The sequence below is a fragment of the Podarcis gaigeae genome (assembly GCF_964106915.1).
Source record: "Podarcis gaigeae genome assembly, chromosome: Z".
NCBI lineage: Eukaryota > Metazoa > Chordata > Lepidosauria > Squamata > Lacertidae > Podarcis > Podarcis gaigeae.
Genome location: NC_139691.1, coordinates 30351143 through 30376991, shown reverse-complemented (window position 1 = coordinate 30376991; position 25849 = coordinate 30351143). Strand labels below are relative to the sequence as shown.

General features: G+C 42.8%; 1 protein-coding gene across 3 annotated transcripts; it reads right to left on the bottom strand.

Annotated features, from left to right (window-relative positions):
* Positions 1–219: 219 nt before the first annotated feature.
* On the bottom strand, positions 220–20308 carry APOOL (apolipoprotein O like). 3 transcript variants are annotated; one of them, XM_083722511.1, is made up of 9 exons: positions 20205–20308; positions 9735–9836; positions 7490–7609; positions 4166–4220; positions 3787–3885; positions 2492–2583; positions 2113–2226; positions 929–1109; positions 220–837 (listed from the first exon to the last, which is right to left on the bottom strand). In XM_083722511.1, the coding sequence occupies exons 1-9, from the start codon at positions 20214–20216 to the stop codon at positions 740–742; spliced, it is 873 nt and encodes a 290-aa protein (XP_083578637.1). In that variant the 5' UTR covers positions 20217–20308; the 3' UTR covers positions 220–739. The 3 variants fall into 3 exon arrangements, with proteins under 3 accessions (XP_083578637.1, XP_083578639.1, XP_083578638.1); XM_083722513.1 differs by having other exon boundaries at positions 929–1106; XM_083722512.1 differs by lacking the exon at positions 20205–20308 and adding an exon at positions 20085–20190.
* Between the last annotated feature and the right edge of the window lie 5541 nt (positions 20309–25849).

Genomic DNA, 25849 nt, shown 5'->3' with positions numbered 1-25849 from the left:
AATTGAGGTCAAATAAAAAACCTGACAGGACTAATCAGCTCCAGAGGCTGGAAGTGGAGAAATAGGAAGATACCTGCGTTCACAACTGCGAACATAGCCTCGGTATCATCTGCTGGGTTTATATGCAAATTCCCGCTTCGCCACTACACAAGGACTGCAGAAAGCAGATGAAAATTCATGTCCTGTATGAAGCTACCAAAACACCTCCACAGCAAGCAGTTTGGGAAATGCATTTTTAATTATATATATACCTATATATCCATAAACTATAGTTATCAATATGTTTCCCCCTTTTCCTCTGAATGACAGCAAGATTTTAAAGGCCAGCATATTAGCAAAGTGCTACAGTGTTGAGCAGCCACATCTCCTGGACTAAAGATAAGCCCAAGGAAAAGAAGTTTAAATATTTCTCTTTTCATTATCACTTCATTATCTGTGCAAGAGTGGCACAGAAATCTGTTTCTCCAAGTGATTTACATTAATAGCCAGCTTGACAATGACAATCTCATCTGAAACCCTTTGGCTGTCTCGTGATTTCCAAAAATTAAAAGAACACTTGTGGCAATAAGTAATAGGGGAAAAAATGATAAGTGGAAAGGAAGGGTGAGTGAACTGGTTGTGCAGTTAAAGATCAGGTTGAAGAATTACCTGATCAAATACCACCATATAGATCACAACTTTCCCCATTTTAATGTCCCATCATTATTGTAATCCAAAAGTTTTGGGAGTTTGTGATCTGTTAGCTTCTGGTACTGTACATATCCACATCTTCTGGGCTGGACTGGCCATGGTCCATGAGGCTGGGGTCTGGTTTAAACTTTGTTGCCTTCATCACATCTGTTAAGTATAAAAAAGGTGTTAGTGTGTATATGTGTTTGGCACTGTCTTGCCACTTAAGATCTTCAGGACAGTTCCTGGTTATTCATACCTGATCTCACACTTGGCGGTTTCGCTTCAGCTATCAAAGGAACAGAATCTGTCTGCGGAAGTGTCTTCTCTGCATGAAATTGCATTTGTGATGATTTCACCTTTTCTTCTGATTCAAGGGCTATCTTCCGAGCTTCTGAGACAATATGGTCTGTTCCTGGAACTGCTCTAAGTACTTGCTGCTGTTGAAATAATGACTAAATTGTAAAATTAGCCTGATATTGCCAAATCTAAATTTAGGCAGAACACTCCTTGTAACATAGGAAGTTGCCTTATACTAGAGTCAAATCAATGATCCATCACCCAGTATTGCCTACATTAGCTTTCAGCAATCTGGTGCCCTCTGCTGCCCACTTCCCCAGCCCCAGCTCTGGTGCAAAGCATCTGGAAGACACCAGGCTGGCAAGTACTGCTCTACAAGGTTTAAGATAGGAGTCTTTTCCAACCCTGGAGATGCCAGGAATTCAATTCTGGACCTTCTCAACGCAGAGACTGTGCTACAGTCTTTCCCCCTCAGATTGGTGGCTTGTCTTTTGCTTAATATTGCTATGTAAAATGTCATGCACATGGATAGCAGTGCATAAATAAGAAAATAATAGCAAATTGGCTGAGGATCCTCCTTGGCTTACAAATGAATATGGCTGATAGTCATTGTGCCCATTAAAATACTTTCCATTGGTGTAATGGGGTCCATGTTTCATAACCCTGTTTTGTTTAACCATTATGTCTATGCTATAAATATTTCTAGTCACTACCTTCCATCCATTCATATGCCCATGGTTTATTTATTTTGGTTTTACTTCATGTCTTATTTTTGTTTGACAGTGATCCATAATTTTATGTGGTCAATGTATAATTGCCACAAGATACTGTTTGATAACACTCTATGTTTTGCAGAATTTTGTATAACTATTTTTAATTTAATAAAATATATTTTAAAATACACACAAATAATAGCAAAAATATGTCTCTTAACATTGCAGAGTATCTGTCAGTCTCCAAACCAGTTTACTATATATAGTATATAAAAATCTGTTGCACGTTTGGAAGTTCAAAGGCTGAAAAATAATGATGCTGGATATCTGCAACACTATTGTTTTTATGCATGTGTTTCAAACACAATGTAGATCAAAGAAAGATAACTAGCCCATGCTGCTAAAGGGTAGATTTTGGAAAAGAACCTACCTGAGTATCTTTATCCTGGGTGAGTAGAACTTCCGTAGTGGACTTTTTGGTCCATAGTGATCCTATTGCTTCATAGGTTTTCTGGCTTGCAGCATAGGCCTTTCCACCTATTACCTAGTTTAATATTAGAAATGTTATTGCACTGAACAACCAGTTTTAAAAATACTGTAGCATATGCAAGGCTAACAAGACTTCTCCAGTGAACTGTGATGCAGCCAACAGTGAAAGAAAGAACAAACGCAATTATAGATAGCAATCTATTAGTGCTTTTAAACTTTAAAGAATTTTCCAGTTTAAAATGCTAAAGTGTGATGAACAAGTGGCAAGATTTTTAAACAATAAAAAGGAAAGCATTCATACATCATTTAGTAGAACTCACCTTTGCAATAATTACTGACTGAGCTGGATAGCAAACAGATATGCCCAGTGTGCAGAGTCCAAAGGGATAGCAAATCTTCTTAAATCTAGATCCTGCAAAATCAATCAATCAACCATATAAGGCAGTGACCAGGAACCTGCAGCCCTGCAGATGCTATTGGATTACAGCTCTCATCAGTTCCAGCCAGCATGGCCAATGATGACAAGGTCCTATCCCAAAGATGACAGGTTGTGTAGCCCAGCAACATTTAGAGGGTTGCCCATCTCTGATTTAAGCAACATTAAGCAAAAACAATCATATTGAGAAGGCTAGGCTCCACACTGGCTTCCAATGTATAAGCAATATTTTTATATAGACAAGTATTCAGTCAAGTGAACTATCTTCAGCCTGTATCAACACTGTCCATCTCTTCTGTTCTTAATGGGAATGAGGTTGCAAAAGCATCTGAATCTGGATACAGTTACAGACTACTAGGCATAAGGCTGTACTATGTGTTCCATTGCATGCATCCTCATGATTCTACTTGGATGTATTAAACTTACAGTGGGGTAGGTGCACAGGACAGCAAGCTTTGTAACCATCTGCATTAGGATCCACATTCCAATGTGGCAAGGAAGCAACACACACACACACACACACACACACACACACACACACACCTCCATTCACCAACCCCACCTCATCAACTGGCTTCCCCCAACATATGACTAACCCTCCCTCCCTTTGTATCTTACCCACCTGCTCCCTCTCCTTGCTCACCTGTTGCTAAACTGTTTTGTAAAGCACTCTCCTTCCTCTATTGAACCTGACTGCAAAAATGTTTAACCAGGGGTGGGGAGGCCACAGGGCAGCTTGCTAACCCAGTATAAGACATAGGTGAAGGGCCTCCCTACCCCTGTTAAACCTTGCTACAAACACATTTAATGGAGGGGGATAGACATTTTGTGCCTCTTCCCATTCATTAAACAGCTTGCCTGGGCTGGCTCCTGTTCCTTTGATAGCATTCTTGTTGAGATACAACAGGTGCCCCACTATCTGCACTTTCTGCAAACAACTAGAGACTATTTTTTGTTTTAGGATGTTTTCCCAGTTGGATTAATGGGTCTTTGCCATAAGTGTGTATTTTGTACTCTATTAGTTTTGTTTTAAATGTAATGGGGGAGATTATGTGTATGAGTTATAAACTGTTTTTTTCTGTTTTTAATGTGAATTGTTTTGACATGTTTGTACAGAAGGTGATTAATAAATTAATACTAATAATAATAACAGTAACTTATAAGCATGTAATCCCTTACCTTTTCTTGCAAGGACTAGCCCAGTCAGTCCTGAAACTGTAATCACACCAACTTTGGGAAGGAATTCTGGAGGTGGATTCTTCAAGTAAACATAGGCATCTTAAAAAAAAAAAAAAGCAAGATTTGCTAAGCCTGAATATTATTTTCTAAGAATTAATAAAAATAATAATTTATTTGTAATTAGATGTAGAAATGATTACTTCATACAAATTCAGACTTTGTTAACTGTGCTGTATTTACAGTGGGGCAAAATATTTCTAAGAAAATATAAAATATTTATACGAAAATCTGGAATGTCGCCTCATTTTAAGAAGGTTTGTAATTTGCATGGCCAAGAACAAAGAAATGAAAGATTTAAGCTTTGCACATACTCACTCACCTTTTCCAAACTGTACAGATGATATTATCCCATTTTTGACAAAGAGATAAGCATCCTGCACAAACAAAGTAAAATATAATTTTCTCCATCTGATATTTATGCAACTGTCTTAAAAACTCCTAATATTTATCAAATAATCACATCGACAAACAGTTGGAGACAAAACACTGGAAATTTTCCCACTTTGTAATTCAGCTCTTTGAAGTTAGTATAACTGATCAGCAAGTGGAACATGGAGGAGGTGGAAAAGAGGCAGATTTAAGTGCAATGTTCCTGAATCACTTAACAATGGGGTGGAGACCTGTGTCCAACTCCATCTAGAATGCTCAATGCTCAAGGATGATGGGAGCTGTAGTCCAGCAACATTAGCAATAACAACATCACGTCTTAGGCAGGGCAAGAGAAAAGCAAGTGTTGGATTGAGCCCATGACTTTCCCCAACAATCTAATAGCTGGTAATGACAAATTTGTCACAGCTATCACTTCTTTGGTGGTGGGGCAGGAGGAGACTCCTACTGTGCTGCTCCTTCTGTGGATTTGGAACCAGTATATATTATGCAAGTAGGGGGCAAATAGTGCCATATTTTATTAATGCCCTGTACCCAATGCTGCAAAATATTACTGTAGCAATAGCAAAATATTACTGTAGCAAGGGTTTTTTGGATCCGTGGCCACATTTGTAAGTCTGATAAACTATCAATGACACACACCCCACAACCAAATACCCCCACAACCTTTTCTATTGGCTACAAAATAATACTTCAAGCCTAATTTCAGCAAGCAGAGGAGCAGGGAACCTCATGGGTTCCGGGGAAGGCCTTTGTGGGTGCCACATGGTGACTCTGCTATAGCATGTGCAGTGTACAATATATTCAATATGAAACTTTTGATCTCTTTACATAGGAAAATTATTCAGCTAGAGAAAAACAAAAGGCAGATTTATTAATTTACACTGTGATACACATTGCATTATCAACAGCAACTCATTCAATGTCAGAGGGAGCAAGGCTGTGTAAAAATCACTCCCCCTCCCACATATACTCCAAACTGAATAATGGCTGGGATCCAAGAAGATACTTGGCCTTATATGTGTGTGGAATTTTGAACATGTCCCCTTTGAAGAGCAGCCCCCCCCCACCAGGTGCTTATGAAACTTCTGTTTTGGAAGAAGTCTGCCATACCTTTTTTGGGGGAGGGGGTTTGCTTTTTGTGAATCATATATCCAAACACACTTGGGCATGCAAAACTAGTCACATGGTGCTTTGGATCCAGGCCACAAATAATAAATAAACTTAGCCTTTCTGAACCATCTGCTGTTAAGATTAACATCCTATTATTTTATTGTGCATTAATTTCCCCATGTTGTCAGCTGTCTCAGTTGCCTGTTATCAGACAAACAGATGGGATATAAATACAAACAAAATAAAATACAAACACACATCCCCCTTGCCTTCCATCATAACTACTGATAGACAAACATAACAGGAAATTGTTATTTCATTGCATTAATCCACTGGTATAGCACAAGCTACATTTATAAGGTGTTTGAGGTTTTCTGATTTAGCCTTTTCGATACATCATATTTTCTAGCACCACCAGAAGATGTAAACATTCTTATGCATCAGCACCAATTTTTAGGTGGACATCTTATGTATTATATTTCTTTATTTAGGACAAGCTGCCTTCTACCTGGTGCTCAGGAATTCCAAGAAACCATAAAATCTTTTTTAAAAGGTTCAGTCCACAATCTTGATTTAAAATGGCATTCAACTGTATCCAAACATAAACAAAAAACTGCTCCTTGATCTTAGGAACTAGCACACAAAAGATATCTTAGGTAAGATATCTTAAGAGGTATCCAAATGCATAGTGCAACTTTCTAAAATATGTAGTAGATCCTAACTCTGCACCTATAGTCTCTGGGAGGATATCTTAGGGGCCAAAGTTTCATCAGACTGAAAACAGAGAGAGGTCTGCTCTCAAGAAGGAAGATCCGTAGTTGGAAGTCTTTTGCCTGTGGTTGCAGAAAGGTCTGCAGCTGATTCCTCTCCAACCTCAGAGAGGCCAAAGAGGAAGCATTCTGATGGCATGTTGGCAATGTGTCAAGAAGGAGAAATTACCGTATTTTTCGCCCTATAGGACGCACTTTCCCCCCTCCAAAAATGAAGGGGAAATGTGTGTGCGTCCTATGGGGTGAATGCAGGCTTTCGCTGAAGCCTGGAGAGCGAGAGGAGTCGGTGCGCACCAACCCCTCTCGCTCTCCAGGCTTCGCGGACCTCTCCGCAAGCAGCGGGAGCGCTCCCACTGCTTGTGGAGAGTTGCCTGCATGCCGAAGCCTGCGCGCGCTGAGCTCAGCGTGTCCAGGCTTCGTGGACCTCTCCGCAAGCAGCGGGAGCGCTCCCGCTGCTTGCGGAGAGTTGCCTGCATGCCGAAGCATGCGCACGCTGAGCTCAGCGCGTCCAGGCTTCGCGGACCTCTCCGCAAGCAGCGGGAACCAGCGCTGGGCTCCCACGGCTTGCAGAGAGCTGCCTGGTTGGGGACTGGGGGCGGGGGAAGCTCGGGCCTCCCCTGCCCCAGCCCCGCGCCTGGGGGGGAAATAATTTCCCCCCCTTTATTTCCCCCCCAAAAAACTAGGTGCGCCTTATGGGACGGTGCGTCCTATAGGGCGAAAAATACGGTACATTTACTGCCCTCTCATTGATTTCAACAAGAGGCAAAATGTTTTGGAAAACTCCTCCCCAATCCCCTACCTTCACCTTCCCTTCAGTTTTCCCTCCCCTACCACCTGTTATTTATTTCATCTGAAATAACATATTGCAGGAACAAATAAGGAATAGAGTTTGGGACATCACAGTGGGAAAGATATTGTGTGTTTCACAATGATACATTTCAGTTTATTTTGCACTGGTGTTTTGTGAACAAAACTTGGCACTGAAAATTTATTTTGAATTTACACCACAAGAGGTCACTGCGCTCCAAGCTTTGCAACACAACAAAAATAAAGAGAAATTACTGACTGGTGGGCATAAAAAGGTTGGTCCAGATAACACAAAGCAAACCTAAAGCAGGAACATCATTCTTACTCCTAACCTTTCTTCTACCAAAAGGACAACTTCCTAGGCAGAAGGTTTTTTAAGAGTGTTTGAATATGTTACTTCTCTTCTTAAGGGTTTGACTAAGAACTCTGAACTCAAAATGCACTGGAAATCCTGAACTGAACTAATAGAAATCTTATTCCATGCTGACTCCAATTTATCCAATTGCTCACTTATGGCAAGACATGTATGAGAATTCTTGATCTATTAAATTAAGTAATATTCTTACCTTGCACCCATTGACATAGTAACTTGTTGTGTTTCTTACTGATGAAATCCTACTTTGCAAGCGGCCAGGCTTTTCATCAATGTATCTTGAATTAAGAGGTGGTGCATTATAAATAGGAAGCTGGAAGGAAATGGGGAGGATAGGAGTTATAACAAAGCTTGTCTTGGGAAAACCATGAAAAGGGAGGGGCAATCCACATACTTGGAATGGGATTATTTTATCCATGGCCTCAATCCAGCAAAATTTGCCTGTGTAGTACAAGACTTGCATGAATAGAAGAGTTGTTCTACATCCACAACTACTTTGGATACTAACATCTACTGGATAAAAGGGTAGATCCAAAGACTTCTGTGTGTAAGTAGGCATGTATGGTCATTAAGTGCCAGTAAGTTGACCCCGACATTTTGCCATGGATATGGATGATCAGGGAAATGACACACACACAGGGATCTGAGCTTAAGTCATCTAATGTAGTGGATTCTACTTTCAGAGAATTCCTTCCATTTCAACATGGCTGTTGAGGTCCCCAGCACATTTAGGAACATAGAAAGTGGTCCATCTAGCTCAGTATTGTCTACATTGACTGGAAATGGCTTTTCATAGTTTCAGATAGGGTCTCTCCCAGCCCTACTTGGAAATGATGGGGACTGAACCTGGGACCTTTTGCACAGAAAGCAGATACTCTGTCACTGAGCTATAACCATCTCTACCACATAATACCTGTACGCAGCACAGGGTTCAGGGTTGTGTTCTGGGGTACTATGATCAGCTGAGCTAGCACCTAACTTGAATGAACCAAGAGTTGTCTTTCAAATGCATCCAAAACCCCACTACATCTGCAGGAGAAATTGGTAGTGGCAGACAAGCAGTTTTTCAGTGAAGCTTGCCAGCCATTACCAACTTTCTCATTGACAAACCTAAAGTTCCCTCAGAACACAGTTTGAGAACCACTGGTCTACTGCGGGTGTAGCCAGTGTGCCCCCCCCCCCGATATTGTCAGATGCCAACTCCCAGCAGCCCCAGCCAGCATGGCTAGTGGCTGTGAAGCAAGTTTTAGTCCAACAATACCTGGAAGGCACCATATTGGATACCCTTGGCCTAGTGCTATCTCCATCACCCTTGAGCAGTGCAAATGGTGGTGCAGATTACCACCAGCTTCATGGTGCAGATGGGAAGGCTCACTCTTGTATGAACACTTCCAAGTCGCACAGAACACCTTGTCCAATGTGACTGCTGTGCTTTGGACCATATGTCAGCAGCAGTTGTCCTAAGTTTTAAGCCTCCAAGTGGGGTGGAAATCAAGAACATAATCTTCTTTAGCCCTACACAAAGAATATGTAGAGTAGGGAGCTGGAGCACAGTAGCAGGCCCTCATGCTGGTCTCTATGCACTCTGTGTACCTAATGTACAGAGTGCAGGAGACGTTAGAGTGTATATATGTAGGCTCTGTACACAAGATATGATGAATGTGTTGAGGTCAAGAGATGGTAGTGGAGCTTGTTGCTGCAGTATACTGCCCTCTTCTTAAGTTCATCATACCTAGATTGATAACAATCAAGCATAAATAAAGCAAAGATGAAAGCAAACCAAATCTCTCCCCCCCCCCAAAAAAAACCCCTATGCATTAATACAAAAGCCACAGTAAATTTAAGTACAAATATGATTCAGTCTTCCAAGTGGGACTTGCAAAAAAAAATGTTGCACTGTGGAGTGCTGCTGTTCAATATTCCAGCTGCTGCACTGCATAGCCTCTGCCCCTGGTGTTCCATACCCTCCCTATCACTTAGCATTTGTGTAGACATCGAGCACACACTCAGTCCTTATTGGGCTCTCCCTCTCCCAGGTTGTTTTAAAATGCAAACCTTTGGGTTCTCCAAAACTTGAGGGTATCCCCTTCTTGTGGGAGCGGTACTACCTTGGCTACATAAGAAACAGTTCTCAACAAATGAACATTGAAACTATAGAAGGAATGCTCCTCTTCAGCTTTAAATTATATTATGTATTATATCACATATTTGCATTAGCTTATCTTTTCAGTCCTCCATTTCTGGATCATCTGCAATGGTAAGTGATGCAGCATCGAGAATCATCATCATCACAACATTATTATTATTATTTTACTATATCACTTGTTGCATTCTATTATATAGTTCTGTTTCCTGTGAAACAAAATTCAGAAGAAAGCCTTCACTGCACCTAGGTGCTTCTGCTCATTCAATTTTTAAAGAGGTCATACTAATCCTACCTGATGTGCCTTCATGCGACGAGATTCTGGTTCCTCTTCAGATGCAGCATGTACAATAGATGCACCTGCCAAGGCTGTAGGAAAAGCCACCCATTTTGCTATCTGGGGCCGGGGGGTGGGTGGGTAGAGGCCAAAAGAAAGCAAGAAAGAAGCTTAATCGCTGAATAGCAAATAAATGAATGAATGAATAAATGCACATGTTCATCAATATTCAGACCAAGTTCAACAACAATATCCATTAACCGGCTAAGTCTGCTAAAGAGTATAAGCACAATAAATTATTGTTTTTCATACATCTGATATAGGAAAATACAGAATTGAAAAAAATGTATACAAAAGCATTTTAAGAAACATGAACATTCTCACTGCAAGGGGGCGGCGGTAGGTTTAGAAAAGGTTTCCAAATTGCAAATGTTCAGGTTGTTCAAACTAATCATTTTTGGGTACCAAGGAAGTTGCTTACTATAATTTATTGAACTGTTTCCTTAAAATACGCTTTTCAGGAATATTACTTGTGATGTGGTCCTAAGCTTCTTGGTGCAGGGACTCACATTTAAAAAAATATTTGTCACTGTGAAGCACCATGTGTACACTGAAGATGCATTATGCATGGTCTGCTGCAATAAAGTGCTGGTAAAATGCAGGATCACTGTAGAAATCCTTAGAATTAAAAAATACCTAAAATATCTCCCAAGATGAAGGAAGGGACACATCTCAGTGGGAGACCATCTGTCTTGTATGCAGATGGTCACAGGTTCAATCCCTGATGTCTTAAAGGCAGGGCTGAGAAAGAAAGCCTAGAGAACCACTGCAATCAGTGTAGACAATGCTGAACTAGATGGACCCCCAAGGCCTCACTCAATATCAGACAGCTTCCTATGTTCATATTTAATAACATTTAGTGGGAGCAAAACTGCCTTAAAGGTATAGGCATGAATGAGGACGCTACACAGAAGTCTGCTCTCTAATGCTCAAATGGCGTTTACAGAATATAGCAAGAACGTTTTAAAATATATATTCATTAAAAAGGTCAAAGTTTTGAGACCTCAAGAAGACCAAAAAACATGGAAAAGAGTGGAAGAGCATTGCTCAATTAGACCAACAATCTGTGAAGCCTGATCACAGAAATGTAGAGTTGGAAGGGACCACAAGGACCATTTAGCCTAGTCCATGGATAGGCAAACTAAGGCACGGGGGCCAGATCCGGCCCAATCATCTTCTAAGTCTGGCCTGTGGATGGTCTGGGAATCAGTAGACGGTCCAGGAATGAGTAGAATGTGTCCTTTTATTTAAAATGCATCTCTGGGTTATTTGTGGGGCCTGCCCGGTGTTTTTACATGAGTATAATGTGTGCTTTTATTTAAAATGCATCTCTGGGTTATTTGTGGGGCATAGGAATTCGTTCATTTTTTCCCTTCAAATAGAGTCCGCCCCCCACAAGGTCTGAGGAACAGTGAACTGCTGAAAAAGTTTGCTGACTCCTGATTTAGTCCAACCCCCTGCAATGCAGGAATATTTTGCCCAGTGTGGGGCCTGAACCCATGACCCTGCGATTAAGAGTCTTATGCTCTACCAACTGCTTCCAGAGAGTTAAGCAGCTGGGCAAGAAAACAGGAACTTTCATCCAGTGTTGCTCTGCAATAGTACTTAAAGGGACCCCTGACCATTAGGTCTAGTCATGGCCAACTCTGGGGTTGCAACGCTCATCTCGCTTTACTTGCTGAGGAAGCCGGCGTACAGCTTCCGGGTCATGTGGCCAGCATGACTAAGCCACTTCTGGCAAACCAGAGCAACGCTCATAAACGCCATTTACCTTCCCGCCAGAGCAATACCTATTTATCTACTTGCACTTTGACGTGCTTTCGAATTGCTAGGTTGGCAGGAGGAGGAACCGAGCAACGGGAGCTCACCCACTCACGGGGATTCGAGCCGCTGACCTTCTGATTGGCAAGTCCTAGGCTCTGTGGTTTAACCCACAGGACCACCCATGTCCCTCTAATAGTACTTACTGCTACTCAATATATACTGAATGGAAATGATAGCCTATGAAATTGTCATTGGAAAGCCTTCTAAGCCAACAGCCACCACATTTTATTGTGGCAGTGAATTCTACAAATTAATATGCACACACACCATACATTTAACGCACATGGCTTAACACAAAGAATTCTGGGAACTATAGTTTACTTCTCAGAGCTGCAATTACTAGCACACTTAATAAACTAGTCTCTAGGATTCTTTCAGGGAAGTTATGTACTTTAAATAGATACTATGTATGCAGCTTGTGTCAGTTACCTTCTCTCTGCAATATGCTATCCATTCCCTATTATGTTGCATCTCTGGAAACTACTTCCTCCAAGTGCTGCATCTCCTCTTCCCCTCTAATAATCAATTTCATTCCTACCAGGAAATGTCTTATGCTCTTACCTCTTTAAGGATAAAATGCCACTGGAGGTGAATTAGCATAACAAACCATTTTTACTGCATTTTTTATCATGAGTTAATGCTTGATAAGCCCCATAGTCACGTTACAACTTAAGGAAGCTGTACTGGATTTTAATGAAGGTTTTATTACTGTGTTGTATTTATTAATTCCCACACTAGCCCATTTCAGACATCATCGCAAACCACTGCTAATGACTTACCAATAATGTTGATATCACATGCACTTTCATTTTTTCCGCGTGTGATCAACAAGCCAAAATCTCTGACTTAGTGTTATGCATGAACTGAGAATTGTGGTTTGTTTCACTCAAACCATAATTGGCAAGGCAGCAACCAATACCTGGCTTCACGATGAAATTTGTTTGTCAAACCATTAACCATGGTTTACAGTGATATGCAAATACAGCCATTGAGGAATGGAGCCAATAGTTGAATCTAAGGACACCAAGTTTAACTAATTTGTGGATTAAAGTCTCCTCCCAACAGAATGCATTTCTGGTGATCTTTTACACATATCAACATTATTATTTATTTGATTTCTCCATGTTGAGGCCCAGGTGGGCTACAACAATTTAAAAATAAAATATTAAAAAGGATTGAAACATGAGATGATAAGAGTTGTAGTCTGGCAACATCTGGAGGGACAAATGCTCCTCATTTGGAATGTAAAGTATCAAGCTAGCTACAGCAGAAAAAGAAACAGATAATGAAGCAAACTGACCGTGTTGCAGGAATAGACAGAGGGGCGGACAAATGAAGCACAGGGGGGGGGGGGAGGAGAAAGAAAAATGCAAAAATTAGATATTTGATGGAAAAGCACAAAAGAAAATGGCATTCTGAAATTATACCAGGACTGTCAACTGTGTGATTTCTTTCTTTTTTTTTAAGCATGCAGAAAAGGGGAGAGTATTGCCCATCCCCTAAGAGCAATTAACTCTCACACTTTGAAGTCACTGAACATTAATGAGCAGGAGCATAGAAAGAGTATTAGGAAGAATACAGCAGAATGAAATGATTAACTCAGGAGAAGGCGCATGTGTGATAAATGTGGTAAACGTTCAGAATCTGACTTATAAAGTGATAAAATGCTCTCAGCCAAATTTTATCTAGTCATTTAAATATCAAGTGTGATAAAAATGTATCCCTGTATCCAGAATTGGCCTACAAGATAGGATATTTCTCTGCTCTTTTGATGTTAAGGTGCATAAGAGTGGCTGCAACTCGAATATGTAATTTATAGCTAGAGGAAATAAATTCACATTTTATGTTTCTTGGGAGAGCCGAATAATGAAGTAAGTACTTAAGGGATGAAGGACAGAAAGCATGTGAAAGTACTCTCTGCCCAGATACCCACTCTGCAACTTAACTTGTATCTTCCAAAGCCACAAGTATGAAAGAGTTGTGGCAGGATAAAGGCCACATCTGCATCATACGTTTAAAACACTATGATGCCACTTGAACAGCCATGGCTTCCCCCAAAGAATTAATAATAATAATAATAATTTTTATTTATACCCCGCCCTCCCCAGCTAAGGCTGGGCTCAGAGCGGCTTACAAGCAATAATAAAAACAAGTTAAATGATTACAACTTAAATACAACATTAAAATACTGAAACATTAAAATATTAAAATGTAGCCTCATCACAGAAGAAGGAAAAGAAAAAAGAAAGAGAGGGAGGGAATCAAATTGGCTCCAAGCCAAAGGCCAGGCGGAACAACTCTGTCTTACAGGCCCTGCGGAAAGAAATCAGATCCTGCAGGGCCCTGGTCTCGTGAGGCAGACCAGGCCGGAGCCAGAGTTGAAAAGGCCCTGGCCCTGGTTGAAGCCAATCTAACTTCCTTAGGGCCCGGGACCACAAGGGTGTTGCTATTTATGGACCTTGAGGCGCTCCGTGGGGCATACCGGGAGAGGTGGTCCTGTAGGTACGAGGGTCCTAGGCCGTGAAGGGCTTTAAAGGTCAAAAGCAGCACCTTAAATCTGACCCTGTACTCCACCGGGAGCCAGTGCAGCTTGAAAAGCACTGGGTGAATATGCTCCCATGGCAGGGACCCCATGAGGAGTCTCGCTGCAGCATTCTGCACCCTCTGGAGTTTCTGGGTCAGCTTCAAGGGCAGCCCCGCGTAGAGCGAATTACAGTAGTCAAGCCTGGAGATGACCATGGATCACTGTGGCCAGGGCGGGGCGGGAAAGGTAAGGGACCAACTGCTTGATGCGGCGAAGGTGGAAAAATGTCGCCTTGGCTGTTGCTGTAACTTGCGCCTCCATGGAAAGGGAGGGGTCAAGGATTACACCCAAACTCTTAACGGAAGGCAATGGCACTAATTGGGCCCCCGCAAGAGAAGGGAGTTGGTCCCTCATCCCCATGCCATCCTGACCCAGCCATAGGACCTCTTTCTTCGAAGGATTTAGTTTCAATTGGCTCCCACGAAACCATCCAGCCACAGCTTCCAAACATCTGGTCAGTGTGTTCGGGGCCGAGTCAGTGTGGCCATCCATCAGCAGATAGAGCTGAGTGTCATCAGCATATTGGTGACAGCCCAGCCCAAAGCTCCTGATAATCTGGGCAAGGGGGGGCATAAAGATGTTAAAAAGCATCGGGGAGAGGATTGCGCCCTGCGGCACTCCACACACCAAGGAGTGGCGCGACGACATTTCCCTCCCTAGTGCCACCCTCTGTCCCCGACCAGAGATAAAAGAGCACAGCCAGTTACGGGCTATGCCCTGTATCCCCACGTCTGCGAGGCGGTGATCCAGAAGATCATGATCAACCATGTCAAAGGCTGCTGAAAAATCTAAAAGGATCACCAGTCCTGACCTGCCTCGATCCAGCTGTCTACGGAGATCATCTGTTAGGGCAACCAGAGCCGTCTCCGTCCCAAAACCAGGACGGAAACCGGACTGAAATGGATCTAAAGCCGATGTTTCCTCCAGAAACCTACCAAGCTGTTCAGCAACCACTCTCTCAATTACCTTACCCAGATATGGAAGATTTGAAACTGGGCGGTAATTGGATAGGTCTAAGGGATCTAATGAAGTTTTCTTTAAGAGTGGACATACCACTGCTTCCTTCAGTTCCCCTGGGAATGTTCCCGTGTCAAGGGACAAACTGATAATTTCAATCAGGGGGGTCCGTGCAACATCTGGACACTCCCTAATCAGTCAAGACGGGCACGAATCAAGGAGGCAGGTGGTGGGCCTACTAACGTGGAGGAATCTATCCACATCAGCAGGGAGTATTCGATCGAAATGGTCCAACACTGGACCTGAAGTCAGTCGAGGGGCCTCCAGTTCAGTCACTGTATCTAAATTGGCAGGGAGGTCACGGCGGAGCAACAGGACTTTCTCCGCAAAAAAGCTCGCGAATGCCTCACAGCTGTGGGTCGAATTTGTGCTTAAATTTGGTTGTCCTCCTAAGGACGTTATTGATCTAATTATTCTAAAAAGTTGTGCCGGGCGAGGGCTAGCGGATGCAATGGAAGCTGCAAAGTAAGATTTCTTAGCAGCTTTCATAGCCATCTCATAGGTTTTCATAAGCGCCCTATAAGATGTTCTTGAGGCTCCGTCACGAGTCCATCGCCATACTCACTCTAGCCGTCTGAGATCCCGCTTCATTTTCCGGAGCTCCTCAGTAAACCAAGGGGCCCGGTTTCGACGGGGGGTCGCAGAGGGCGCTTAGGCGCGATCTCATCAATGGCTGCCAACAGCCGGTTATTCCAGTCCTCAACAAGGTCATCTAATGAGTCTAAAGAATTGCAGGAACTGTAGTTTGCTATGGGTGCTGAGAATCATTAGGAAACCCCTATTCTCCTCACAGGTTGACAATGCCCAGAGCAGTTTAAAATCAATCCCTCTTCCCAGGGAACTCTGGAAACTGAAGCTCTGGGAGAGGAATAGATGTTTCACACACTGTCATTTCCTCAGGTGGCTGTAGAATAAAAAATAGTTATGCTCTTGTGCACTGTTGTGTCAAAATTGCTCAAATGTCTATTTTGTCACATGACAAACATGTTTGGAAACAGCAGCACTCAGTGGGCACACTGTGTGGGAGTGTTTTGGTTTTTTTTAAATTCAAACTGTTAAACAAAGCTGTATGTATTATAACACACATTCCACTCTACTTAAAGGGCTAGGAACTGTGCTGTGACTTTTGGAATTAGCTCAATTCTTGAATGACACTAATTGCTCTGCTTTGGAAGGTCTACTGAAGTCAACTGTGCAACGACTAACAAAATGATACTGTACATCACTTCACTGCCCAGTAATTATTTTGAATCAGTTTATTGAAAAGAAAGATTTATTCAGAAAAGAACTATTAAAATGGCAAGGCTCAGCCAGATCCTGCCTCAGGGGATGACTTTGTTTTAGCTGCATTTCGGAGGGCTCAAACTGGAGCAACATTTAACTACAGGGTGGCTAGCCTTTTTTTTTTTTTTTGGCTTGAGGAGCTCATTGAAGTTTTGTCAACCCTCTGAGGGCAGCATGCCATCTATGGGCTTGGCCTAAATGGCCAATACACATACCACATACAGTGTTACCTCGGGTTAAGAACTTAATTCGTTCTGGATGTCCGTTCTTAACCTGAAGCACCACTTTAGCTAATGGGGTGTCCTGCTGCCGCTGTGTGATTTTTGTTCTCATCCTGAAGCAAAGTTCTTAATCTGAGGTACTATTTCTGGGTTAGCAGAGTCTGTAACCTGAAGTGTCTGTAACCTGAGGTACCACTGTACAGTGGTACCTTGGGTTACATACGCTTCAGGTTACATACGCTTCAGGTTACAGACTCTGCTAACCCAGAAATAATGCTTCAGATTAAGAACTTTGCTTCAGGATTAGAACAGAAATTGTGCTTTGGCGGCACGGCGGCAGCAGGAGGCCCCAAGATACCACTGTATACACAAAGGGAGGCTCACACATTCATTCACTCACACAGGCAGATAGCATTGGCCCACACAGCTCTTCCACTGATTAGCAGTGGAGCAGGAGAGCTTTGCTTCCATCGCTGGGCTGTGAGGAGAGGACCCAAGAAGTGTGCTGGGGATTGAAAACCCTCACTTACCTTGCAAAGAGAGCCTCTTCTCCCCCTGGTGTGGTACCATTAAAATAATGTTTCAGGGCTCGGGAAACAGGAAGAAGTGCACCTTCCTGTTTCCTGAACACTATGACCTTCATGCCCCACACTATTTTTATTTCAGAGCTTTCCCAACTTTTCATTTTAGTGACACATTTTTTAGACATGCATCATTTTGAAACACAGTAATTCAGTTTTACTAGCAAACCGGAGGTTAAACTAACCCTTTTCCAGCCCCGGCAGGAGAGCGAGCTGCATTCGCATGACACACCTACACACTGCAGCTGATACATGAACATGTCACGACACACAGTTTGGAAAGCTCTGATTTATTTGCTTAACAAAATTTTCATACCACTTAACTGTAAGCAAAACCTTTACAAATAATATAAAATATACATTAAAATTGTCAATAAAAATAATTGTTAAAAGGTTTATAAAAATGCAAAATGAGTAAGAGCCAGTTTGACTAAAACAAAAAGTTTTTTGTAGGCACCAAAAAGTGTTCAATGAAAGTGCCTGCCTGCTGTCAATGGGCAGGGTGCTCCAGAATGTGAGGAGCTGCCACTCAAAGATCAGTTCCTTACAAGTGCATTATGTGGTGCTCGAGAGACAAGTGGTGCCTTTGCAAGGTATGCTGAACCAGAGGCACACATTTTTTGGAAAGCTGGCAGCCCTTCCAGTCCCACAGAGGAAATTCCACAACACTACAGTGGGAATTACATTAAGATTATTATTTTTCATCTTAAATTGCCAAATCGCTGGGGATCTTGGAGGACATACCCATTTACCCATCCTTTTGGGGAGGAATAGATCCAGTCTGCATGCTGCAACTTAGCCACTCTTGCTATATGCTAATAGCAAACTCATTCTTTGATTGTGGATCCCATATAGCAAAAAATGACACCATCCAAACACAAGAGGGCTTACAGAAGTACAAACAACTTTTAGGTTGTTTGTACTTTTAGATTTGGGTGTAATCTTAAGATGTTTTAAGGTGCATACCATATTATAAATGTGATGAAAACATTTAACTTTTAGCATGATCCCCAATAATTTAAGACCTGGGTTTGAAGCTTTTTTCTCTATTTGAAAAGTCTGATCACAGATCATCACTCAATTTCGAGATTTGTATGTTATTCAGCAGTTATTCAGAAGAACAAGATGGAGATGGAACCACACATGTTCAGATACTTTCCTCATCTTAACTAGTATTTAATGTCCAGCAGTTCTAAGAACGGGGATGCAGGTGGCGCTGTGGGTTAAAGCCTCAGTGCCTAGGACTTGCCGATCGAAAGGTCGGCGGTTCGAATCCCTGCAGCGGGGTGCGCTCCCGCTGCTCGGTCCCAGCGCCTGCCAACCTAGCAGTTCGAAAGCACCTCCGGGTGCAAGTAGATAAATAGGGACCGCTTACCAGCGGGAAGGTAAACGGCGTTTCCGTGTGCGGCTCTGGCTCGCCAGAGCAGCAATGTCACGCTGGCCACGTGACCCGGAAGTGTCTCCGGACAGCGCTGGCCCCTGGCCTCTTAAGTGAGATGGGCGCACAACCCCAGAGTCTGTCAAGACTGGCCCGTACAGGCAGGGGTACCTTTACCTTTACCTTAGTTCTAAGAACTGCTACACATTTTCCCACTAGGGAGTAGAAGGAAAGCGAGAGAACAGAGTGGACACAGGAGGCAGCACTCTGCACCTGCTCAGACACGCTTTCGTTTTCAGGACTATGCCTGAAACTCAACAGCAGCTTTATAAGAACCTGAGAGCACTTAAGATTTCCTCGCTTGAAGCTGCAGCAGTAGGAAAGAAGCAGAGTTGGGACTTTTCTTTTTCAGAGTTGGGACTTTTTAAGAGCAAAGGCAGGCAGAATGGGACCCGATAAATCCACCAGCCAGAGCCAGATGCAAGAGAGATCGAATAAGAGAATTCCGAGCCCAGAAAATATATATATATATATATATATATATATATATATATATATATATATAGTGTCATAACTGAATACGAGTTCCACACAGTCAGACAGTTCATGGATCCATTCCTGGTTACCCAAAGTCCTATTCATTTCAGCTGTGCCAAAGTGGGGAGCACAGTGGTACCTTGGGTTATAGACGCTTCGGGTTATGTGTTTTCAGGTTGCGGGAAACCCGGAAGTACTGGAAAGGGTTACTTCTGGGTTTCACTGCTTGTGCAGAAGCGCTAAATTGCACTTCGTGCAAGCACAGAACTGTCAAGTCGCATCACGCACGTGTGCAGACGTGAATGCTGCAGGTTGCGGACGTGCCTCTGTCACGGATTACATCCGCAACCCGAGGTTCCACTGTAGTGCGATGTAGTTCTGTGACTGTTACTGTTAAACAACCCAAAGAAAACATAGTAATAATATAACAATAACAATGCATTGCCAAGCCACACCGAGCTCCACCAGCTGAGCAGCATGGTGGTTGCAGCCTTTCCCAACCTGGAGTTGTCCAGATGATTTGGACTACAACTCCCACCAGTCCTTGGCCACCCTGGCGTGGAAAAGCTGGGTGTTAGACTAGCCCCTAGGAGACCAGGGTCCTCACTGGGCCGAGTATTGTCTCTTAAGAGCCTGAGCTATCTCACAGGGTTGTTTGTGGAGATTCAAATGACACTGGGTGTGGGGGAGAAGGCAGAGGGAGGGGAAGAAAGAAACCGTGCCCACTACCTTGAGGCTACCTGGAGAACGGAGGAAAGCTGGGCCATACATGCTATGAGGCATGGAAGCGGGGGCGCTCTGCACATGCTCAGGCGCCCCTCGCATCTTCACGACCGCATTCAAGAAAGTTAAGGCATCCTTTAAACGAAGGGAAAAGCTCACCCTGTGTGTCATCTGTGCCGTTTAAGAACTGCCCACTCAAAAGGAGGGCGCCTCACGAAGCCTTTCCTGGGAGGGGAGAGGGCAGAAGGTAGGATGATAAGCACGAGGGGAACCACTCACCTTAGCCGCCATTTTGGCTCCTCCTACTCGAAGGAGGCGAGCAGCCGAGCGCTCGCGACCAACGGCGCCAACGGTCAGAGACGTCAAAATAACGCGTGGGCGGGACTAAACAGGAGAGCGCCGCGGGATTGGCGGAGAGGAGAAAATGACGCGTAATTCCCCCTCCCCCTCCCAGTGTTTTTGTGAAGGGAGACGTTAAGATTTTGGTTGTCCACCAGCCGCAAATGTTTATTTTTGTACAAAGAGGGGCGTCGGGTTGATGATGATGATGATGATTAGGCGGGGAGGAATAGGGCGCTGCCTAACACAGCGTCAATACTAACGGTCCCCTCAAGCTCAGTATTGGAGGGTTATTATTTTAGCCCCCCCCCCCCCCCGCGCGCTCTTTTCCTGGGTTTCAGCTATGGAACTTCCTACGTTTGTTTTCTTTCTTAAAATGTTTATACACCGCTTGATTGTAAAGACAAACAAACAAATAAAAATAACAGGGATTGACGTGGCCAGGAACAATATACTTTATAGTCCAGTTAATCGTACCTTCTGGGCGGTTAACACCTTAAAAGTCAACAAAATGCAAATACAGTAATCTGTCAACTCATGTAAAAGCTGCACCAGTAAATGGCTACCTGCTGTGTGGATTAAGCTTTGGTATTCTGTGGTAAAAGAATCTTTGGGTTTGTTATGTACTCCAGGTCTAAAATGTGATATACTTGAATGCCCTTTTCATGCATTCTGGAACAGATACCTAATAGTATTAATACAGTAATGCGTTCTCCAAAGAAGATACAAAATTAGGCAGTGCTGGCTTGTGCAAGCATCTCAGGTACAATCATACCCTCGGTTAAAGTTGCTTCAGGTTGAGCATTTTCAGGTTACGCTCTGCAGCGACCTGGAAGTAACGGAACGCGTTACTTCTGGGTTTCGTCGCTCATGCATGTGCAGGCACTCAAAATGACGTCACGCACATGTGCAGAAGTGGTGAATCGTGACCCGCGCAGACGTGGGTTGCGTTCTGCTCTGGATGCGAACGGGGTTCTAGAATGGATCCCGTTTGCATCCAGAGGTACCAGTGTAGTTTAGAGCAGCAATATCTCCCTCCCTCCATTGCTGCCCCAAATACAAATAGAAGGAAAGGGTGTGTGTGTGTCAGTTTTTAATATTGTTCTAAATTTGTATTAATCTGATGACAATTTGTTTAAAAAAAGGAAAATCAAAAGTGTAGCAGTATTTTAGGGAGGGCACTAAAGTACCCAGGCAACTCCTGACTTCTTTTGCAAGGGATTCTGGAACACACCTTTCAGAACATTCATTATTTGCTTCCCACATTTATACCCATCCTACCCAGGAGCTTAAGATGTTATGCATATAACTCCATGTTATCTTTACAACAAACTTTTGAGGTGGACTGGCCTGAGAGTTTGACTAGGATGACCCAGGAAGCAAGGTTCAAACCCTAATAATCAGGATTCATGTCTACTAAACTGCACAGTGCTTCAGGAGGTCCAACAGTCCGGGTCAGGGTAAAATGTTTTGCACTAAAATTGTATAGCCATGTTGGCTTTGGAGTAAACCATTCACCTGGGTCAATTTAAAAACAAGCCCAACTATTGTGACCCAAGCAGAGTTGTTCATGTAGAATTTCTGCTCTTCATTTGCTCAGATTTGTAAACTGGGTGTTCAAGAATTATGTTTACTTGTTCCATTATAAATAATAGGTACGGTGCAGTAGGAGTCTCCTAAGAACTATCAGCAGCCTTAACAAACCACAGTTCCCATGATTATTTGGGGAAAGCCATCTCTACTTACAGTATGATACTGCTTTAAATGCATGGTATGGATATGGTCTTGGCCTCTTCCATGAAGCTGGACAAAAACTGGTCATTAGTTGTATTCTGCTATTCCAAAGAGACTCTTCAAGTGGCAGGCCTAAAATGATAATCTGAGTGATTTCCTTAGTTCACCAAATATATTTCCATCACAATTCTTACTCATGCACCTGCTTTGAAACCCTTTCGGTATGTGGCCCTGATTCCATGACATATTGATAACTATAGCTGCACTGAATGTTCATGTGTAGATATTTTCACTGCAAAAGTGTGGCTTGGTTGCTGCTAGTCCATGGCTGATGGTTTTCCTGTTCCAATGCTTTGTCATAACTTTTGTGAGTGTGTGTAATTTTCCACAGTAATATGGTTCCAGAAGACTGAAGATTGAGTCATGAACATGATGCTGCCGTGAAGGCAGGAAGCTCCAGGTTAATTTTGAATCGGATTTGTGACATTGCCTATTCTGAGTGGCTATATGGTAATGTCACAAAGCCAACGTAGAGTATAGACAATCCTCCCAACTGTTTCAACCACTTTGCATTGGCCATATCTGCAACAGAAGAGACATTGAAAGATGGCACAAAGCCTAAATTATTTGGTTTATACAGTATAGGTCTGGTTTGGGGAAACTTTTTCTGAGGGTCACCTTCCCTTTTGGGAGTGGGGGCATATGCCAATGGTGGGCAGGGTCAGAGACGAGTGTATGGAGTAATGCATGTTATTTTTACGCTTTTTAAATACAGCAGGATGCTTTCCATCCCCATCGCTCTCTATCCACCATCCAGACACACTTGAGGTACCTTCAGAATTCAAGAAGATGCCACTGCTCAACAAAAGCACTCAAGGAAAGTGCAAAGCTAAGTCTGTGAGGGATATGGCTGGGAAGAGGATGTGGCATGGGGAGAATCTTGGGGGCTGGGGAAGAGGGTTGGAGGGTTGCATTTGCCCCCCTGGTCTGATAACATTTATGGAGTATTTTCTAAGCATGCATAAATATCTATCTGCTCATAATTTTTAATTTTTCTGGTGAAATAGACTCTACTCCACTAAATTTTATGCCAGAATAATCTGCTAGACTACACCCATTTATCTGGGAGTAAACCCCATTGGATTAAATGGGAATTACCTCTGAGTAGAAACGTATAGGCTAACAATATTAGCCTATACATATAACCTCTTTAAGGTGCCACCAGAATGAATGAATTACTTTATTACGGTCACAGACCAGCATAAGCAAGACATCTAAATAGATAGCATAACAGTATCTCTAAGGGGATAATTATTAAATAAATGGGAGCAAGAACCAAACATAGATTAAAACATATACATAGAATACTTGATTAAGCATTGGTAATGGATGAGTAAAACTGATAAGAAAAATTAAAAGATCAGTTAAAAACAGCTGTATGGGGTGGTGCTTCAGAAGTGCGGATATAACAATATGGGCTTTCAGTTTAGGACTGATTTGTAACATGGACCATCCTTCGACAAATATCTACCATGGCAGCACAAAATCTGGAGACTAAATATGTGACTTCTGGGCTTTTGTCCTGTAGTAATAGGGAGATGTAGTGTTGTTCTGAATGCCCAGGGAACTTATATAGGATGGGCTGGATAAACCTAGCTCGAATGTCTATGTAATACAGTCATACCTTGGGTTACGAACGCTGCGGGTTGCGCGTTTTAAGGTTATGGACCGTGCCAAACCTGGAAGTACCGAAACGGGTTACTTCTAGGTTTCGGTGCTCGCGCATGCACAGAAGCGCCGAATCGCATCATGTACGAATGCTGCGGGTTGCGAACATGCCTCCCGCACGGATTATGTTCGCAACCAGATGTATGACTACTGGCATGCTCCATTGTTTCCTGCTGCCCAGAGCCACATGGGCATTTTCTCTCCTCATATGGTATCTTCCTATAACGGCCTTCGTGAACTGCTGAAGGGAGGGCCTGACAACAGGCCAAAGTGAAATCCCTTCATGGTTTTGGTATTTCAAGGTTAGCTATGTATGGCATTTGGGAAGTCGATTATCTTCTAGTTTTGTTAATTAAAATTTGGGGGGACCTGGCTAGGTCTACCTGTCATTCTATGTCTACCACACACTGTTTAATAATGTTTTTTGCTTGTCGTGCCCCATGTTAAATAAGATCTGTGGATTGAATCCTAGAGTTGTTATTATATTATCCACTGCTCGTTTCCATAACAATTGGAAATTGTCTTTAATAGTCAGGGAAGCAAGGCCACTCGGAAGGGAGGCTAGTCTCAGCCAGTGATTAAGAGTGGCGAGCCACACTCTGGCCTCAGTTCTTATGAATCCAGTTTTGAGGCGTATTGTAGCGTTGGAGCTATATTTAGGTACTTGTAGTACAGATCTTAAGAATTTGGATTGCACCAATTCTAATGGAGTACAGTTGGCAAAGGGGCCTAATTGGGCACCATATAACAGTTGTGCAATCGATTTGGCCTCAAACAATTTGAGGGCTGCCGGTACATAGTGTCCACCTTTGGACCTAAAGTACCTAAGAATGGTGTTAGTGCTTCTCTGAGCATTCCCTGCAATGTAGATGCCATGGATTTTTCTACTTCCCAATGAGTGAAGGGCTATACCCAGGTATTTAAAGCAGGTGACCTGCTTGATCTTATGACCGTCAATGTACCATACACGGAATTTAAGCCTTTTGGCAAAGACCATGATTTTGGTTTTCTGATAATTGAGGTTCAATTGACTCTCTTTGCAACATGCAGTGAGTGTTTTCATGGCTCTTTTGGTATTCTATTGGTCTATTGGTGTTCTAGAGAGGATTGCAGCAGCATCTGCATATGGCAGCACTGAAATATGATTTCCTGCAAGTTTTGGAGGATGGAAATTAATATTGCGGAGATAAGGGATCATATCATTTGTATAATAATTGAACGAAGATGGGGCCAGTATGCATCCTTGTTTGACTCATTTCTCGGTTTCTATTGCATTAGATAAGTGGTGCTGGGAGGTACAACCCACCTTTAATGAAGTCCCTTCATGTAACATGCGTATTAGGTATAGCGTCTATCTATTGTGGAGGTCTCCAGTTTTTCCCATAACTTTGTTCTGGAAATAGAGTCAAAGGCTGCTCTGAAGTTAATGAAGGCCACATAAAGAGAAGTAATATTACTAAATGAGTACTTCTCTATTAGATGGTGAAGAACCAAACATTGGTCGATGGTCAAACGGCCTTCTCGAAATCCCACTTGCTCATCTGCAAGGATGTTTTCTTGTTGTAGTCAGTCTTGCGTACAGTTTGCTTATTATGTTAAGAAGACTGAGTGGTCTGTAGTTGGCAGGATCATCTTTTTGCCTTTTTAATATATTGGGACAATGATTGAAAGCCCCCCGTCTTCAGGAATATATTCATAAGTGAAAAGTGGGGCTAAAATAGGGCCCAAAAAACCAAATTATTTGTAATAGCCTCTGCGGGTATTAAATCTGCACCTGGGGCTTTCCCCTGTTTCAGTTGGGCTACCAGAATCTCTGACGTTGTTACAGGGGCTCATTTTGGGAGGTCCAGAATACTTTCAGGGATTTGGCCTCTCCCCACTGCTCTATCCTTGTAAAGTTCTCTAAAATGCCACTCCCAAGTCCTTGGCGTTATATAGGGTTCTTCCATTAGTGGTTTGTTTGGTTGGGAGAGCATTACAGCATTCCAGAAGATGGCAAGGTGCCACAAGGCTTCTTGTTGTTTGTTTTGCAAACTCTGTAGTTGGAGCTATAATCACTATAGTTTTAAATATGCATCCAGGTATTAAAACAAAAATTAAAAGGCATGGCTGAGACAAATTAA

What these genes read in the sequence shown, in the direction of transcription:
- APOOL (XM_083722511.1), bottom strand. An exon ending in ATCTGTACAGTTTGGAAAAG is followed by an intron (nt 3,886 to 4,165) that starts GTGAGTGAGTAT and finishes TTTTTTTTTAAG; the next exon opens with ATGCCTATGTTTACTTGAAG. An exon ending in ACCGCCAAGTGTGAGATCAG is followed by an intron (nt 838 to 928) that starts GTATGAATAACC and finishes TATACTTAACAG; the next exon opens with ATGTGATGAAGGCAACAAAG.